The sequence below is a fragment of the Delphinus delphis genome, chromosome 10 (genome assembly GCF_949987515.2).
Source record: "Delphinus delphis chromosome 10, mDelDel1.2, whole genome shotgun sequence".
Taxonomy (NCBI): Eukaryota; Metazoa; Chordata; class Mammalia; order Artiodactyla; family Delphinidae; genus Delphinus; species Delphinus delphis.
The window spans coordinates 63,218,971-63,238,387 of NC_082692.2; the positions used below are offsets into that span (position 1 = coordinate 63,218,971).

General features: G+C 46.0%; 2 protein-coding genes across 2 annotated transcripts; one reads left to right on the forward strand and one right to left on the reverse strand.

Annotated features, from left to right (window-relative positions):
* Positions 1-3,433: 3,433 nt before the first annotated feature.
* On the reverse strand, positions 3,434-13,264 carry LOC132432896 (serine protease 45-like; the record flags this gene model as incomplete). Its single annotated transcript, XM_060023767.1, is given in 6 exon segments — positions 3,434-3,667; positions 4,002-4,165; positions 5,033-5,307; positions 5,816-5,963; positions 10,857-10,887; positions 13,217-13,264. Coding segments are annotated over 6 exon segments (900 nt in total), but the record flags the coding sequence as incomplete, so codon positions are not given.
* LOC132431854 (Purkinje cell protein 4-like protein 1) lies at positions 8,614-8,826 on the forward strand. Its single transcript, XM_060021612.1, has one exon. The coding sequence runs from the start codon at positions 8,614-8,616 to the stop codon at positions 8,824-8,826; it is 213 nt and encodes a 70-aa protein (XP_059877595.1).
* Positions 13,265-19,417: the final 6,153 nt, after the last annotated feature.

Consider the following 19,417-nt stretch of genomic DNA (forward strand, 5'->3'; position numbering starts at 1 on the left):
TTTTTTTGGAAAATACCTATGAAATAGACAAAAATTTGGCAATTTTAATCTTTAATAATTAGGAAACGTGAAAGAGTACACATGTAAATAATATTAAAAATAGGAAAGGAGCCATAGGTTCAAATTTTACGTATCAGTTAAAAATTTTTAAATCTAAGCTAAATTGATTTATTTTACTAAAATTAATGCAAAAAGAGGTGGGAAACCCAACTAAGCCAATAACTATGAAAGTTTTTTTTTTAAATAGTCAAAGATTTGTCACCTAAAAAAGGCATCAGGCCCAATAAGTTTTATGTGCACAATCTACCAAACGTAAGGAACAGATAATGCTGGTGTTATATAAACTGCTCTAGGGCACAGGAAAAGACTAGAAAGCTCCTCAACATGTTTTAAGATGCTAGCATAGCAATGGCACCAAGGGTGGAACAGAAAGGAAAATTGTAGGCCAATCCAATATTGGAACAAAAATTCTAAACAAAACGGAAGAAATTTAATCCAGAGTGTATTACAGGATTTACCTAAGAAATCTACTGGAGATCTAGTCATGTGTTTCACTAAGTAAACAAATTAAATAAGAATAATCATCTTAACAGTTCACAACTGTGTCACCTGGGCCCAAAACAGTGCCTGACACAGAGGAAATTCCAAGTATCTGGGGAATGAATGAAAGAATGAAGTCAGGGTCAGTACATGTACCCTCACCATTATTGCTACTATTTCATATTGTGCTGGAGTCTCCAGCAATGAGATAGCAAAAGAAGTAAATGGTGTGACTTTCAAAAAGGACAAGAGGGAGCTGTCACCATTTTAGGTGATGTGATTACCCCAAAATAAGCCAAGAGAATCAACTGAAAAACTACTGAATTTAATACACAGTTTTGCAAGATGACCAGGAATCAAGATCACTGTTTTTTTTTAAATCCATCAACAGCTTTAAAATACCTAATATGCAGAATTAGAAAAAGTGTAATGGGAAAAGATACCACCAATAACAGACATAATCAAAATCTGTAAACTACTTAGAAACAAACTCAATGGTTTTCCAGACATCCATGAATAGAAGAGTTGAATGAATAGAGACATATACCATATTCCTGGTTAGGAACTCAACACTGTAAAAATGACGGTTCTCCCCAAATTATTCTGTGTATTTAATTTCAGTTAAAATACCAATAACATTTTTAATGAAAACCGACAAACTGATTCTAAAGTTTATATGGAAGGCAAACTTTGTAGATTAGGCAATTTTTTTTTTTTAAAGAAGAGGAGAGCTTTTGCTACCATTTAACAAAACATAACATGAAGCTGATTGAAACAGTACAGCACTAGCCCAGGGACAGACAAACAGATTAGTGGGAAATAATAAAGGTTTCAAAACCACACCCACAAATATATTAGGATTTCATTATTATAAATGTGGACATTCAAATCAGCAGGAAAGGATGGACTCTATAAGAAATAATGTCAACCAAGTTGGTTCTCCAGTTGAAAACAGAGTTAGCGCCTGACTCACACTATATATAACAGAAATTTCAAAAGGATTACAGTTACACATAAAAAATAAATTTATCAAAATATTAAAAGAAATATGTGAAGATAGTTTTATAATCTGGAGATGGAGAAGGCCAAGTTAAGCAAGCCACAAAATCCATAAAGAAAGTAAACACTGACTGACTTCATTCAATAATAATTTTTAAAGTCTTTACAGGAAAATTACCCATATATTCCACATATTTGTAAAAGATAAGTGACAACAACTGGAGAAAATATTTGTAAAATAATTGACAAAAGCTTAATATTCAGAAAAGATAAAGACCTTCCATGAGAAAAAGATAAACAACCTAATTTCTAAAATAAGCATATGAACGGAGGATTTACTAGTGAAAAGGTAAACCTTTTTTTCAATAAACACATGAAAAGACATTTTTCCAATCAAGAAAATGCAAATTAAAACAGCAATGATATAACTTTCTACCACTGGATGGGCAAAATTTTTGAAGATTAATAATACCCATTTTTAGCAAAAAGGAGAAGCGTTCATTCTTGTATACGGTAGGTGTGAATGTATACTGGTTCAGCTTTTGGGAGGAGTAAATTATATTCATCCAAAATTACTAAATTTGTGTCTACTCTGATGGTCCTCCCCTGAATCCACTCCTAGGAAGACCGCTGCAGAAATGCTTCAGACTGTGCTCTCCCCCACCCCACCCCCGAGCACGCAGGAATATGCTCATGGCAGCACTGTCACAATGCCGACAAGTCAGAAACAGCCTAAAACCTGGTGCTGGTTAAATAACATACATTACATCCACACGGTACACATGCAATAATGTAAAATTATGAATAGCTCTAGGTACTGACATAGGTTTTCAAGGCATATAGTTTTTTTTAATGTAGGTTATTAATAATACATATATAAGATTCTATTTATTTAAAAAACCATAAAGATATTTTATTTAAGGATGCCAACAATGATTACTTCTGGGGAGGGGAGCAGCATTGGTGGTGGGGGTGAATGAGCAAGGGAGAATCTTTACATGTATTTCTGAATTTTTTTGGTAAATCACAACAAAAATTCAGACATCGCTTTTAATTGTTTTTAATTTTTAAAAAATGTAGGGGGGGGTTTCCCTGGTGGTGCAGTGGTTGAGAGTCCGCCTGCCGATGCAGGGGACACGGGTTCGTGCCCCGGTCCGGGAAGATCCCATATGCCACAGAGCGGCTGGGCCCGTGAGCCATGGCCGCTGAGCCTGTGCGTCCGGAGCCTGTGCTCCGCGACGGGAGAGGCCACAACAGTGAGAGGCCCATGTACCGCCAAAAAAAAAAAAAAAAAAAAAAAAAAATGTAGGAGGGGAACTTTTATAATCAGTTTTTTTTTTTAATGCCATTTTTAAAAAAAAAAGCTGATTTTGGAGCACGATATGTGGGTCCTTCCTACTGTCACCTACAGTGCATGTCTCAACTGCTCTCTTACAGCATGCCCAATTTCCAGTTGAGGAAACTGATGCCTCAGGCCCAGGCCCTTTCCCAAAGCCCCAGCACAAGTGATATAGCAAAAACCATCAGTCCCCACTCTGAAGAGCCTGCTGGCAGAATTAATTCCAGGAGGCCTTACCCACGCACCAACCCCCAACACCCGGGGGCCACCCAGAAAAGAGAACAGAGCCAGCTCATGTTTGCACAGATATAATCCCTGCTATCCTGGTCCCCAATTCCAAAGCCCTTCTAGGCCACAATTTCCTTCTCCTGGTCACTCAAAGCCTAGTCATCCACCACATCCTCCCCACTAGGAGGTCAAAGCAGGACCCAGTCTCCCAGGGGCCACTCTTTTCCCACCTTGATCTTTGTTGATTACAGACCCATGACCTTGGTCTAACCTTGATCTGGCCCCATTTGGCAAAGGCAAAGCACAGAGAAGAAAGGAGAAGGGAGATCAGGGGCCCATCTGGGGCTGCAGCAGCCAGGACAGGAGTAGGAGCCAGGAGGAGGTGCAGAGGACTGAGAGAACCCCATTGCTTATTTGCTTCTTGATCCATTTGCTGTATTTGGTGATACGGGTGTACACTCCTGGATTATGTACTTGGGCTCAGGCCTTTTCCCAGGACAACACCCCAGCAAGAATCCATCTATCCTCGACTTCACAAGCCAACGGACCCCCAGGGTCCCCCCTAGGCAAAGAGAGAGGAGCGATGGAGGCTCTGGACCCAGCTGGGACCCAAGGGATTGGGGGACCCAGAATGCCCACCCTCTGAGTTCTGCTTGGAAGCTTCTTTCATTCCTCGAGGATCTCACTACCTGGAGTCCTCCTTCACTCCTCAGTTGGGGATCCCATCCCAGAATATCAGGCAAAATCAAAGTCACGGGGAAGGCAGATGGGAGCAGAGCACTACCTGATGATGATGACAAAGAGGGAGGCCAAGCAAACCTCCCCCTGGGGAAATGCCCCCCACCTGGGGTCATCCCAACCGAAGGAGAGCTGCCAGAACCTCCCAGAAGCTCACATAGCACAAGTTTTCTCCATAATTGGTGGCACAGATCATGTCCCCCAGGACAAGGGGGACAACGCGGGGGATGAGGGACTTCTTGCGGTAAATCCGGTCACAAATCTTGTTGTCCATGATAAATACCTCGGCCTCCCGCAACGCTGGGGTCAGTGTGGAGTTGGCTGTGGAGGAGTCCAGTGGGGTGAGAACTGACTCCTCACTCTACTCAGCCCTGCCTATTCCCAGGGTCTTGTCACCTCCATCCTCAGGACTCAGCCACACCCCTTCACACCTCCATGCCCTCCTTCACTTGGCCCTTCCCCCTGTGGTGTGGACCATGTTGGGCAAGCACCTTGCCCTCTAAGGCTCTATTTCAGGATCCCTTTCTCTGGGAATCTTTTGCTCCTGAACCAAGCAGGCTACAATCCAAGTTTCAATGCAACCACTCAGAAATTGAGAGCCCACCCCCATGCTGCTTCTCTCCAGCCTCTGAACTCTATACTGGCTGTGCCCTCTGCCACCTGATTGACATTCACTCTTCCTTCAGGCATCTCAGGCAGACTCTCTGCCAGAGCTCATTCCAGATCCCTCCCGACTTGCTCTCAAGATCACCTGACAAAGTCTTTGCCTCTTTCCTTGTTAATCTGTGCTTCCACCCATACTCAGTTATGAGTTCCCTAGAGGCAGGGCATGCATTACCAGTGACAAGGGTTTGGCGTGTGGCAGATGCCTGAACATCGAAGTTTCTCAGATGAACAAATCAGTGAGTGAGTGAATTTATGAATCCCTGACTCTGAGCTTCCGTAAGAGGCAAATGATCAGGTTTTCCTAGGACTAAATGAAGTGCCCATAGCACATGCAATGGTGTAAACCATGGCAACAGTTCCCATGTGAGGAGCAATCCTAACACATCCAAAGAACCAGGGGCCAGAGGTAACGGCCACAAGCTTCCTGAGAGGCACCATGAGGGGGCTCATCAGGAGAGGCCCCAGAGGAAAGGAGTGTACCCTCTGGGGTACCACATGTCACCCCGACCCCATCCTCCTCACCTGAGAAGCACTGTTTAACCTGGCCCCAGCCAGTCACCCAGCACTGTGTCCCAACCTTCAGGTTGTAGTTGGGCTCCGGGAGGCAGATGGGCTGCACGTACTTGCTGACGACGACAGGAGTGTGAAGCTGGAGGAGGGCAACATCACCCGCGATGAAGTTCTGGCCCCAGTACTTGGGGTGCGTAATGAGGTCCCTCACAGGGATCAAGAGGGCCCTCGTGGAGTCCGTGGGCTTCAGCTTGAAGGTGTCGAGAATCACTGAATACTCTTTTGTGCTACAGGAGACACAGAGCCCCACCTGGTAGATGTCAGGTTCTCAAGCAACACTATGCTCCTACCTCCGCCAAGGACGCTCCCCTTAGCAGAAGTCCTGCCTGATTTGCCCGGCTCACTCCATCCTGCTCATCTACCCAGGGGGCCCTTGGAGTCCGAGATATGACTGCCTCCTCATTCATCAGTCAAGCTGATTCAAGTGGCCTGGTCTATGTGCTGTGGATTTGAGTGTGCAGCTATTAGCATGCACGCGTGTTCTAATGTGTGTGAGGGGTGGGGTGTATACGGGGTGCATGCAGTTGCCCTGGTTAGGATATAGTCTTTGTTGCTTGGGGCTCCTGCCCAAGCTCAGTCCCCGGCCTCTGTGAGATCATGAGCATGACTCTTCCCTGTTCTGGACATCCCTTCCCACTCCGCCCCACGTCCCCCACTGCCACGTTGTTTCATAGAGGAAATGAGGAGTCTAGGCTGGGCCCGCTGCAGCCCTGGGTCTCCGTGGGCCACACTCACCCTTGGATGCAGTGGGCAGCAGTCACTACCCAGTCGAGATCAATGAGGGCTCCTCCACACACATGCTCATTTTCCACTCGGAGGCTCACCTCCCAGGGCCAATGGCGTGTCACGTCCAAATTCTTCGGCCACCAGGGTTTGCCACAAGCTTCAGGAACAAGCGTGACAGGGAGATACAGTGGCCGCATAGAGGAGGATAAGAATGACTGTGACCAAGATGCCCTCCAGGGTAATTTGCATGAGGCTGTAAACTCGGGGGCTTGCTTCCATTTCAAAGAAGGGGAGACCGAAGGTGAGAGAAGAGCAGTGGCCTGCCCAAAGGCACTGAGCTGACAGAAAGTGACAATGACAGAGATAAAAAGCATCAAGACAGAAACACAGAGACATGACAGGAGGAGGAGAGAGATACTGAGACACACAGGGAGCAAGCAGCACAGAACCTCAAAACAAGGGAGAAGCATAGAAGGAGCCCCAGGACAGGAAATGTATTTTCTTGTGTCAGGGTAAGTCCCTAGGCCACGTTCCAGAAAGGCTATAAAGCTTTCTGCATCTCTTAGATGCAAAAGGCCTCTGTCCCCACACTACTCAGAGTCAAGAAAAGCTCCAGACTTCTAGGTCAGAAGTCTTTACACAGACCATTCAAGAAAAAGTCCCAGCATGGAGCCAACAGAGGCCTCCCACTCTGTGTAACAGCTGACACACTATCAGTTTGCAAGTAGTTCCAACAATCAAGTTGTATGACTGCATGAATATGGACACAGATGCAGAAATTGTAAATAAAATATTAGCCAATATTATATTTTTTAAAATTATGCACCATGATCATGTAGAGATTGTCCTGGGGTACAAGGGTGGTCCCACAATGGAAGCAGTCTCTGTGTATTCCCCACATAAACAGTTATTTTTCTCTAAAAGAACTCTGCTTTTCTCAATAGACACAGAAAAAGGTATTTGAAAAAATCAACATAGATTTACGACTAAAAAACAAAACACTCTTAGCAAACTGGGAACAGAAAGAAAATACTTATTTATACAAGTTATATGCCACAAACCTACAGCAAACATCATATAACATTAAGAAACAGGCCAAAAATTTATACTTTCTGAAGCCAGGAATAATGATACTTTGTGGGAGGAGGACAAAGGAAGTAACTGGGAGGACATAAGAGAGCTTCTGGTGCTGGTACTGCTCTACTTTCTGACCTCGGTGGAGACTGCACAGGTGCGTTCACTGTGTGATAATTTCTTGAGCTGGACACATAATTTGTGCACTTTTTTTGTGTATGTATATAATACTTCAGTAACTGACTTTTGAAATCAATAATATTTCTCTATGCCAACCAACCTGAGTATAGCACAACTATATTCAAAATAAGATACAGTTGATAGCTAAAAATTATAAAATACCCTGGAATTAAAGTATCCAACACTAAGCAAGATTTTTGCAGTAATACATTTTAAACTCTAATGAAGGACACTGAAAATGACTGGCATAAATGGAGAAAGATCTATTGCTTTTAAATAGAATAACTAAATATTTCAGGTGTAATTTTTCCTAAAATTAATCTATAAAGTCACTTACCCAGTTAGAATTTTTAAGAAATTTGATAAACTTACTCTAAAATTGAAATAGAAAAACAAAGGTCCATAAATGGTTCCATCTTTGACAAAGCAAAGAAGGGACACTTGTCCTAGCAGATATTAAGGCACACATCAAAGCCATAGTGACAAAAACAGTGTGGTATTGACAAGGACAGACAAGTGGACCAAAAAAAAAAGGAATAGAGAGCTTGAGATTGTTTCAGAGAATACAGGAACTTAATGTAAATAAAGGAGCCACCACAATCAGTGAGTAAAGGATGGATTGTTGAGTAGATGGTGCTGGGAAAACTCACTCACTATAAAAGAAATAAGAAAAACAAAACTGGATTCCTCTCTCTAGTAGTACTTGAAGACCTAAACGTGAAAGGTAAAACCATAAAGTTAACAGCCAACCATGTGGCATGGGGTGGGAAAGGACTCTTTAAACAAAACCTCAAACCACAATCCATAAAGCATTAAACTGATTAACTTGATTACATCAAAATCAAGGATTTTTGACCCCAGGAACAAAGTTAACCGTCAGATGACAGATTAGGAGGCAATATTTGCAATATCTAAAATCAATACAAGACTTTTATTAGGAATATACAAGGAACTCCAGGAAATCAACAAGAAAAAAGAATAGACAATATGCAAAGGATAAAGACAGTCAATTTATTAGAAGAGGAAACTCAAGAAGCCAACAGCACATTGAGACATGCTCAAACTCATTAGTAATGAGAAAAATGTCAGTTAAACTAAGAAGTTGGCCTTTTCTCACCTTCTGAGATGGCCCACACTCTGTCTGGGGAGTGTGTTTCTCTCTAAATAAATCCACTTCTTACCTATCACTTTGTCTCTCACTGAATTCTTTCTGCAATGAGACATCAAGAACCTGAGCTTCATTAAGTCCTGAAACCAGTGCTGTTTACAATAGCCAAGTCATGGAAGCAACCTAAATGTCCATCGACAGATGAATGGATAAAGATGTGGTACATATATACAATGGAATATTACTCAGCCATTAAAAAGCATGAATTAATGCCATTTGCAGCAACATGGATGGACCTGGAGATTATCACACTGAGTGAAAAAGGAAGACGTTTTATTTATAAGCAAGTCAAGAGAATTGATTGTGAAGATTCCTGAGGAGGAGAAAAGGGGAATGGGATCTAAAGCTCAAGTGGAAGGACAAGACATCATCTGAATGCTGATAAATGCCCTGGAAGGAGCTTAACACCAAAACAACCCCAGCAACCAACCAGGCAGCTGGCCCAGAGGAAAAGGGGAGAGCTGGCAATGCCGAGAAGGCTGAGGAGGAGGAGGAGATTGACATTGATCTGACAGCACCAGAAACAGAGAAGGCTGCCCTTGCTATTCAGGGCAAGTTCCAGCGATTCCAGAAAAAGAAAAAGGATCCCAGTTCCTGAATAACCAGCCTTACCCTTCACCTTGCTCCCTTCCCTCCCCTTCTCCACAGCTCTGACTCCCATGTATCTTTGTCTCTTTGTCCCTCAAGCTTCTCATTGAGGCAAGTTCAACACTTATACATTATTTTCTCTGGCCCCTCACGCCATCGCAGCTGCAGAGGCACAAGGAACACAGGGAAGATGAAGAATTCAACAGGCAGCCACTTGCTTAAGGGTGAAACATTTTCTCCTTGGGATACAGCTCCTTGATCAGTACCTGTGCCTGCCCTATGAGGTTGAAGAGCAAGAGGATCTGAGGTTGAGAGAGGGACCCCCGACAATGTGGGAGTGAGGGAAAAGCCTTCAGAGTAGGGTGCCCGAGGGTGGGGCATATGCCCTGTTCCACATTCACACTTCAGGTAGCATTTTTTACCTTCACATCCTTCTCATCAGGACCTCAACTTCCCTCCTATGAGCTAAGCCACAGTGGGGACTGGAGCCTCCCTTTCCCCTGGGCAGACCTAAATCAAACTGCTCCCATGTTAGTGCATGCTCAGTAGATTAGTTCCAAGGAAGGCCGACTGGGACTGGTAGAGACAAGGAAAAGTTTCCTTCATCGTCTAGTCTAGAACCGTAAGGGACAGAAGTGGAAGAGGTTCAAGGGGCCACAGGCAGGGAAATGGGAAGATTTGGGAAGGAAATCGCCAGTTGATTTGGGAAGAAAAGAAAAATGAAGGAGGAGGAGATGTCTAAGGACACAAGTTACTGCTGGTAAAGGTGTACTATATGAAGGATTCTTGGGGCTTTGTTAACCTGCCTACCTCTCATGCCTAGCCACCCCCAGAGGCCACAAAAACCAAGTGACCCTTGTAGCTCTCACCTGCCCCACTGTGGAGTCAGAGCAGAAGTGAACAGCCACTCTATGTGATTTTAGCAGGTTTAATAATTATGAAAGCAATAAACAAAATCCTCAAGTGGGAAAAAAACCCCAAAAAACTAAGAAGTCATTTTTTTGTCTATTAGATAGGCAAAAAATGTAAAAGCTGGATCATGCCAAGGGGTGGGAGGTCTGTAGCAATATATACACCTTCACAAACTGCTGGTAGGAATGCAGAGGGCTGACTCAACTGGAATATGGGCAATAGATTAAAATATGCTAGCAATGTAAATTTTTGAAACTGATAACTTGTACTGTGGTTATCTAAGAGAATATTCTTAGAAAACACACACCAGAGTATTTAAAGAGCCATGCTGTATGTTACCCTCAACTGATTCGGAAAAAAATTTTGTGTGTGTGCATGTTCCTTGTACTATTTTTGCAGTCTTTTTTGTAAGTTTAAAATTATTTCCAAATAAAATGTTTTTTTAAATGGGACTGAATGAAAAGAGGAGGAAACAGAAAGAGATCTAGAGAACATGCTATTTGCGTAAGTTAGAAATACATGCACACAAAAGCACAATATGTATTTTTACAAAAACACACACAAACAGAAAGATACACATCAAATATACAAGAAAGGCTGGGAGAAGGGTGAAGAGGGGGAATAGGGGTGGGGCATGGACACAAGCAGAAATAACTAACTTAACCAAACAATCCATAACAAATTAGGGTGCACCTGTGACAAAGGAAGCCCGCGAACAAGCAGGAGCAACCCAACCCTCCACCCCTGAGGTCTAAGGAAAATGACAGGAAGACCCCAGAAGACACTGCCACAGGGCCCAAGAGGCTCCATTTGCAAATGAACAGTTTAGAGCTCAAAATGTTTCTATGTGGAAAAGGATCTGCATCAGCCTCCTGGACATGTTCCCTGATGGGATGCAGCCTGGGTTCAACTTTAAGAGGTTCTGCATTCCCACAGGAGGCCCAAATATTCTTTTAATGTGCACTGTTGAGTCTGTACGTCCTGAACAGCACAGGCTGTTCTTTAGAAGGCAGGCCATTTAGACTGAATTTCTGCTCCCTATAGACCCAGAAACATTATCTCTGTGACCCTCTTCAGAACATACCCTCCCAGGATCCAAGGTTTTCTTGAAGCAGGGGCTCACCTTACCCACTTGGTTTGGTGTTGTCTCCTTTGTAACCTGGAGGAGAAAGGGGGACAGAGATGAAGTAAGAGGTTGTAACAGGATGACAGTGAAGAGGTGCATTCTTCATTAATTAGTTAATTCATTCATTCACCAAATATTTCCCCACCTCCCACTCTGTTCCCAGCCTGGAGCCCAAGGCCAGGGGGCTGGGGGCAGGGCGCAGGGGTGTACAGAGGTGTATCAGACAGATACATCCTGTATTTGCCCTTGAAGAGCAGGTTGCCCAGCAGAGGAGACATAAGTAAACACACGATCACCCATGTGCGATCAATGTGGGGACAAGGCCACAGGTGTCAGGTAAGCCCAGAAGAAGTGGTGGACAGGGAGGCTTCTAGGAAGAGGGGTTATTGTGCCAGATCTTAAGGATGAGAAGGTAAAACAGAAATGAAAAGTGATGACATTCTTTATGAAAGAAACACCATGGTGTAAGCTGGAGACTCCAGAGGATAAAGGGCAAGGCCCATGATGACAAGAAATGATGCCAGGGGAAGAAAGTCAGGGGTCATCACGAGTGCCTTCATAAGCCAGGCCAAGAAGCCTGAGTGAGACACTCTGGGAGGAGGGAGGCCAATGGAGGTGTGACATGGTCAGACTTGTATTGTGAAAGCAGTATGGAGAGTAGATAGGAAGGTAACAAGACTGAACGCAGTAAGATCCCACCATAGGCTCTGCAGAACCCAGGCAAGAAATGAGGGCTGAATGAAGAAGTGGCAGTGAGAACACACTTGGTGAGCTGGATGTGGGACTGAGGAAGAAGGTTGAATCTAGGATGACCCCCCAGTTTCTGATTTTAGAGAAGAGTGACTATTATCCACTGAGTAAGAGAACCCAGTTTATAGGAAGAAGAGGGCCTCAACTTTGGAACCCAAGGAGTTGAGATGGTTCTAGGTCATCCAGGTACAGATGTCCAGTAGGTGGCTGCACATCCATGCACATTGTTTTGCGAGGCAGCATCACATACGTGGCAGCTCAATGCCCAGAGCAAGTGAGCTCACCCAGGGAGCAGTGAAGAAGGAACCCAGACAGCATCTTAGGGAACACCAATATGTCAGGGATGAACAGAGCATGGGTGGCCTGGGAGGGACACAGAAGGGCAAGGGAGCCACCCTGAGGTAGAGGAGAATTAGGAGGCATGGCCTGAGAGAAGCCAAGGGACTAGAGAAAATGAAAAAAGAGGGAGGAGCAGAAAGGTTAGGGATGTTAGGACAGAGGTATGCCAGGAATGGGCTAAGGGTTAAGTGAAAAGTGAGGAAGCACCTGAAGGAAACATGAAGTGAAAACTTATTTTGAGAAATGCGGCAGTGAGGGGAAGAGATAGGGTGAAGAAACACAGCAAATAGAAAGGGAGAGGATAGAGATCGATGAGAGCACAGGAAGGGCCCAGAGTCCAGAGCAGGGGTGAGCAGCCTGACCTTGAACAGGAGGTCTGTCTCTGATTCCTAAGGAAAGGGGAGCGGGTGGCACTGAGTTGTCAGGTTTGGAGGGGTCCCCGGGCTGAGGGAGTCAAGGGGACAGTGCCTGAGGGCATGCGTTTCCTGAGGGAAGGAAGCCGCTGCTAGAGAGGCACCCTCGGTAGGAGCTGAGGGTCTGGGAAGCAAGTGAGGTGAGGAACATTCGTCTAAGTGTTTGGAGACCATGAGTTTGGCCCGGACCGCCTACCCGGAGCGGGGTCTCCAGCACTGCCCTGCTGCGTGGGAAGATGAGCCCTGAGGATGCCGTCAAGAGGGTGGTTCGGGTCTCAGCCGCGACATCCACGCCTCCAGGAGGAAACGCAGGGATGCCCCCGCACCACAAGGCCCCAGGAGGCTACAGGGCTGGCGGGTGTCAGGGCGGAAGCTGAGAGCGCAGGAGTCTGGGATCCCCGGAACCGCCCTGGGAGATGCCCGGAGGGGTAGCAGAGGAGAAGGGGCTGCGGGTGGGCGCCGCGGGGCCTGTCCCGGCCTCGAGTGTGGGTTTTGGCGGGGGGCGGGGGGGGTGCGGGTGGCGCCGTCGGGGAAGAAGGACCCAGAACGGGAGCGGCGCAGAGCAGGCGCCGCCTCACCGGAGTTCAGCAGCATCAGCAGCAAGAGGTGGCAGCTCCGGCCCGAGGGCCTCGAGGCTGCAGGCCCAGCGCTGAGGCAGGTCAACGATGCGGCCATGAGGCCCCTGAGGCGTCCGCTAACGGCAGCAGGGACGGCTCGCAGTAGCCCCGGACGCCACGACTACGTCTCCCGCACATGACGCACGTGACGGAGTTCCAGCACGTGACAGCCCCTCCGGCACGTGATGACGTCGCGGACCTGTGACGGTGCCCCTGGAACGCTGAACGTTCCTCTGCACTTACCCCACCTCGTGCGGGTTCCTTGAAGATGACTGCAGAGTCCGGGGCTTGTCATTGCCTCCGTGGTGGCCAGTCCCATGGAAGTACCCCCAAGTGCCTTAAGTGGGTGACTGTCCCCCAAAACCTGGCCGGTGAAGACACATCCAAATCCCTGGACTAGTGTTGGCACCTTGTCGCCCAGCCTCTGATCATAACCTTGTTTCCCTGGGCTTCGTGCATTGGAGAGCTTCATAATTTATATTGATTTGAGAATCTGAAAAGGTGTAGAAAGCACAGGAAAGAACAGTAAGGCTAGGGAATCAGGGAGGATGTCTTTACAAAAGTGACATTTAAGCTGGACCTAAGATGAACAAAGAGTCTTGGGGGAGAACTCAAAGGAAAGGCATTTATCTTCTTCCACAAACCGTCAGTGGGATGGTGGAAACTGAAAAAAATAGTGGCAAAAACCACCATTTCTTGGGCTTTCACAGGGTTTTTGTAGAAGAATGTGGTCTTTGGATCTGCGCAGTGTGTCCAAGATTGGGAGATGACAACCAAGATTCCTGCTGCTCCTGTCCAGTGTGAGGGATCCAGATCTGGGGACCACATTCCCCACCCTAGCATCTAAAGTGGTCCAGATGATGAGTTGCACCAATAGGAGGTGAGGAGAGGTTACAGATGCCACTTCCATGCCAAGGCAGTAGAGAGGAGGTTCACTTCTCTACTTGTGTCAATGCAGAGCAATGGTTCTCAGAGTGTGGTCTGCAGAGCAGCACCAGCATCACCTGGGAACTTGTTACAGTTGTACATTCTCAGGACCCACCCCAGACTTATAGGATTGAAAACTCTGGGAGTAGAATCAGTGATCTGTAGTTTAAAAAGCCCTCCAGGGAATTCTGAGGTAGGGAAGCATGAACCACAGGGTTGAGTGGAGCTATAAGATGGAGAAAAGCCACCTGCTGATCAAGAACACCTGATAGGGATGATACAGGAACAAGAAGTTAAATTTATTTTTAACCCATAAATACTCAGTGGCTTCTTTTTTAAAAATTTATTTTATTGAAGTATAGTTGATTTACAATGTTGTGTCAGTTTCTACAGTACAGCAAAGTGATTCAGTTATATAGGTATAGATATTCTTTTTCACATTCTTTTCCATTATGGTTTATCACAGTATATTGAATATAGTTCCCTGTGCTATACAATAGGACCTTACTGTTTATCCATTCTATATATAATAGTTGGCATCTGCTAATCCCAAACTCCCAATCCATCCCTCCCCCTCCCCACCTGGGCAACCACAAGTCTGTTCTCTATGTCTGTGAGCCTGTTTCTGTTTCGTAGATAAGTTCATTTGGGTCATATCTTAGATTCCACATATAACTGATATCATATGGTATTTGTCTTTCTCTTTCTGACTCACTTCACTTAGTATGATAACCTCTAGGTCCATCCATGTTGCTGCAAATGGCATTGTTCCATTCTTTTTTATGGCTGAGTGGTATTCCTTTATATATATGTACCACATCTTTATCCATTCATCTGTCAATGGATATTTAGGTTGTTTCCATGTCTTGGCTATTGTGAATAGTGCTGCTCGCAACATAGGGGGTGCGTGTATCTTTTTTTTTTTGGCTGCATTGGGTCTTCATTGCTGCACGCAGGCTTTCTCTAGTTGCGGCGAGCGGAGGCTACTCTTCGTTGCAGTGCACGGGCTTCTCATTGTGGTGGTTTGTCTTGTTGCAGAGCACAGGCTCTAGGCACACGGGCTTCAGTAGTTGTGGTACGTGGGCTCAGTAGTTGTGGCTCATGGGCTCTAGAGCACAGGCTCAGTAGTTGCGGCGCACGGGTTTAGTTGCTCCATTGCATGTGGGATCTTTCCGGACCAGGGATCGAACCCATGTCCCCTGCAATGGCAGGCGGATTCTTAACCACTGTGCCATCAGGGAAGTCCGCATGTATCTTTTTGAATTACAGTTTTGTCCAGATATATGTCCAGAAGTGGGACTGCTGAATGATATGGTAACTCTATTTTTAGCTTTTTGAGGAATCTCCATACTGTTTTCCATAGTGGCTGCACCAATTTACATTCCCACCAACAGTGTAGGAGGGTTCCCTTTTCTCTACACCCTCTCCAGCATTTGTTATTTGTAGATGTTTTGATGATCGCCATTCTGGCTGGTGTGAGGTGATATCTCATTGTAGTTCTGATTTGCACTTCTATACTAATTAGTGATGTTGAGCATCTTTTCATGTGCCTGTTGGCCATCTGTATGTCTTCTTTGGAGAAATGTCTATTTAGGTCTTCTGCCCGTTTTTCGATTGGGTTGTTCGTTTTTTTGCTGTTGAGTTGTATGAGCTGTTTTTATATTTTTGTCATTAAGCCCTTGTCGGTCGCATCATTTCCAAATATATTCTCCCAGTCACTAGGTCCTCTTTTCCTTTGTTTATGGTTTCCTTTGCTGTACAAAAGCTTGTAAATTTGATTAGGTCCCATTTGTTTATTTTTGTTTTTATTTCTATTGCCTTGGGAGACTGACCTAAGTAAAAGTTGGTATGATTTATGTCAGAAAGTTTTGCCTATGTTCTCTTCTAGGAGTTTTATGGTGTCATGTCTTATATTTAAGTCTTTAAGCCATATTTTTAAAGATTTATTTATTATTTTATTTATTTATTTTTGGCCTCGTCAGGTCTTAGTTGTGGTACATGGGATCTTTGTTGAGGTATGTGGGATCTTTCACAGCAACACGTAGGCTTCTCTCTAGTTGTGGCACACAGGCTCCAAGGAACGTGGGCTCTGTAGTTGTGGCGTGTGGGTTCCAAAGTGCATGGGCTCTCTGTAGTTTGTGGCACACAGGCTCTCTAGTTGAAGCACGCAAGCTCGGTAGTTGTGGCGCAAGGGCTTAGTTGCCCCACTGCATGTGGGATCTTAGTTCCCTGACCACGGATCGAACCCACATCTCCTGCATTGGAAGGCGGATTCTTTACACTGGACTACCAGGGAAGTCCCCTTTAAGCCATTTTGCGTTTATTTTTGTGTATAGTGTGAGGGTGTGTTCTAACTTCATTGATTTACATGCGGCTGTCCAACTTTCCCAACACAACTTGCTGAAGAGACTGTCTCTTTCCCATTGTATATTCTTGCCTCTTTTGTCGAAGAATAATTGAACATACATGTGTGGGTTTGTTTCTGGGCTCTCTATACTGTTCCATTGATCCATATGTCTCTTTTTGTGCCCCTACCACACTGTTTTGATTTTCAGTGGCTTCTTAAAGCAGCTGGCTCGATACTTATTAATAGACTGTATTTCATGTAAGTTCCCAGTCTCTCAACCCCAGCCTTCCTCGGGCAACACATGAGACAGACTGCACTCTGAAGCCCATGGATATCTGGGAGCTGAAATGCTGACCCCTGGAAGGGCAGGTGACAGGAGATTGAGAGGGAATAAATCACCAGCAAGACACAGAGACTCTGGGATACTCTGTCCTGGAAAAATGGTAAAGAGCCAGTACCTAATATAGGGAATCTCTCATATAATTCTCCCTGTGGAAATGCAATCTTTGGTAAGGGTGGAGGTGAGCAGCAAGTAGAAGCAGGGGAGGAGGAATAATATTGCTCATGCCCTAATTTTACTTACTCCTAGTTCCAGTCTATCTTGATTCTCTACTCTGAGCTATAAAGGCTACGAAATTAGGCTACAAAGCTCCCCGCAGACATGCTGATGACTATAACAGGAGTACAGGGAGCAGGACCCAGCTGGCTAAAACCATCCTTAGACTCACAAATGAGCAGGTTTAGACTCACCTCTCCCTCTAGGGCTTAATAAGAACCATGAATAGTTTCTAAGCCAAATGAGAAAATTGCTTTCTACAGAGCATGTTATATGCAACCCCACGGTCCCAAGGAGAGCAGACCATAAGAACACAAAAGAACAAACCAAACATTTATTCAGTTGACATCAGAAATCTCCATACTCCATAACTGCCTCAACACAACTTGGGGTGAGCCTGAATGTGGCCACTGGAGCACTGGGAAGGGGGTTCCTAGACTGAGTTGCCCCAGCAGGGCTTGTGTGGCAGACGCTGGACATTCACAGATGCATCCGCACTGGGCAGCCGGGGACCTTCTCCCAACCCAGACAGCTGAGTCAGATGTGGACATGGTGATGCCTCCTCACTCTCTCCCAACAATCACCAAGCGGACTGGTTTGATAAAGTGTCAGGTCTAACGCTGTTTCACCAGTGATGATGTCCCTTCTTTGCTAGATGTTCTCCAAGATGTGGCTGAAGCATCATGAAGCATCACCTGGCAAGTCATTGGCCATGCAGTTGGGATGGTTTCACCCACTTGTTTCCAGCATGTAGAGCACAGTCATGGTGTAGGTGTGGATGAGTCCGGTTCCTTGAGCACCAGACTGGAAAACTTCCAGGGTTCCTCTCTTGCTGCCACTCTCTGTCATGTGGATCTCCACAGGGTCAGTGAATCCCAAACAGGTTTGAGGAAAGTGCATTGAGTAGGAGTGGAAGGTCAGATGCACGGCTAGTGTGAGACTCAGAAACAGGAGGGAGTGTGGGCCAGGGTGATCACGGGGTCACCAGGATGCCCAGAGGCAGCACCAGACACAGCGTTAGGATAAAGAACCCTGCTGAGCCACAAGAGGACACCTTAACGATGTGATCAATGACCCAGTCTTTGTAGTAACTAACTTCTGTATAAACTGCAGGCAATTCTATGTGACCACAGTGAACACCCCAGCTCACAATCCCCACCTGGACCCATGAGTCAGTAAACTGACAGACCAGGGGACCTCCAGAATCTCCCTGGAGAAAAAGAAGAAACAAACACAGGAATGGAAGGGGATCATCATCAGAGCAGGCTGATTGCTAGCAAGGCACTAGGGAGATAGGCACCTAGGTCCTTTCCCAGGTACCCACCAGGCCCAGGTTTCTGTGAATGAGATTTGAGAGTTGGAAACTTTAACATCATCTGAGAAATACTACTCCTTCCCAGGTGCTCAGGGACCACAGGAGCTATAAAGCCAGTAAGCCCTGTACATCAGTCCTGCCAGGATATACTCAAATTCTCTTTCAGTGACCCTAATCCTTCACTGCCTGACCCCTTCCCCATGACCCTCTCCAAACCTCCCAACAGCCAGCAACTAAAGGGGCATCCCCTGGCACTGTCTGCAGCTTCCAGAGCCCCGCTCCAACTCTAAGGTCAGAGTCAATTCCAACTAGTCAGTCCTAGGCCTCCACAGCGGTAAAATACTTTGAGTATCATTTCTGCATGGGGACTCAAAATCATCACATCTACCCTGAAATCTCTCCCTGCCCCTAAACCCACATAGCCAATAGCACCCTCTCACCAGTTCCCCCTCTCTCCAAACACAACCAGTCATGCTAAACCCCACCTCACACACGCTGCACATCCTTTCCCAAAACTGTTCTGGTGGCCCCCCATCTATCAGCTCAGTCAGAAACTCAGAGTCCTCCTCAAGCTCTCCCTCACCCGCACCCTCGCATGCAGTCAGTCACCAAGAACTGATGACTCAACCTCAAACACAACCCCTTCACCTCCCCACCAGCCCAGGTCCTGCCTGGGGCTCAACACCATTGCCTACATGGTGAAAACAAACTCCTGGCCTACAGTCCTGCATGGACAGGAACGCGAAACATAGCACAGCATTGCAGGCCACACATATTCTGATTCCAATCACCTTCTCTGGCTATATATATATATATATATATATATATATACATATATATATATATAGTGTGTGTGTGGTACGCGGGCCTCTCACCGTTGTGGCCTCTCCCGTTGCGGAGCACAGGCTCTGGACGCCCAGGCTCAGCGGCCATGGCTCATGGGCCCAGCCGCTCTGCAGCATGTGGCATCTTCCCGGACCAGGGCACGAACCCGTGTCCCCTGCATCAGCAGGCAGACTCTCAACCACTGTGCCACCAGGGAAGCCCCTCTGGCCATATTTGGCACCTCATTGCTCCAGACCTGAAACACATTCCCTAAACATGACACGTTCTTCAGAACTCTGAGCCTCTGTACTTGCTGTTCCCTCTCCCAACAGTGATGTTCTCCTCTTTCCAGGACTCAAATACTCATCCTCTAAGACCTGGCTCAGATGCCCCCTGCTCAGAAAGGCTGCTTGGCGCAAAGGGGAGACTGTGGGCCCAGGCACTCCCAGGGGGACCTTGAGCTCATGTCTTTTA

Excerpts from the sequence above, each read along its gene's own strand:
- LOC132431854 (XM_060021612.1), top strand. The coding sequence starts at position 8,614 with ATGCCCTGGAAGGAGCTTAACACCAAAACAACCCCAGCAACCAACCAG.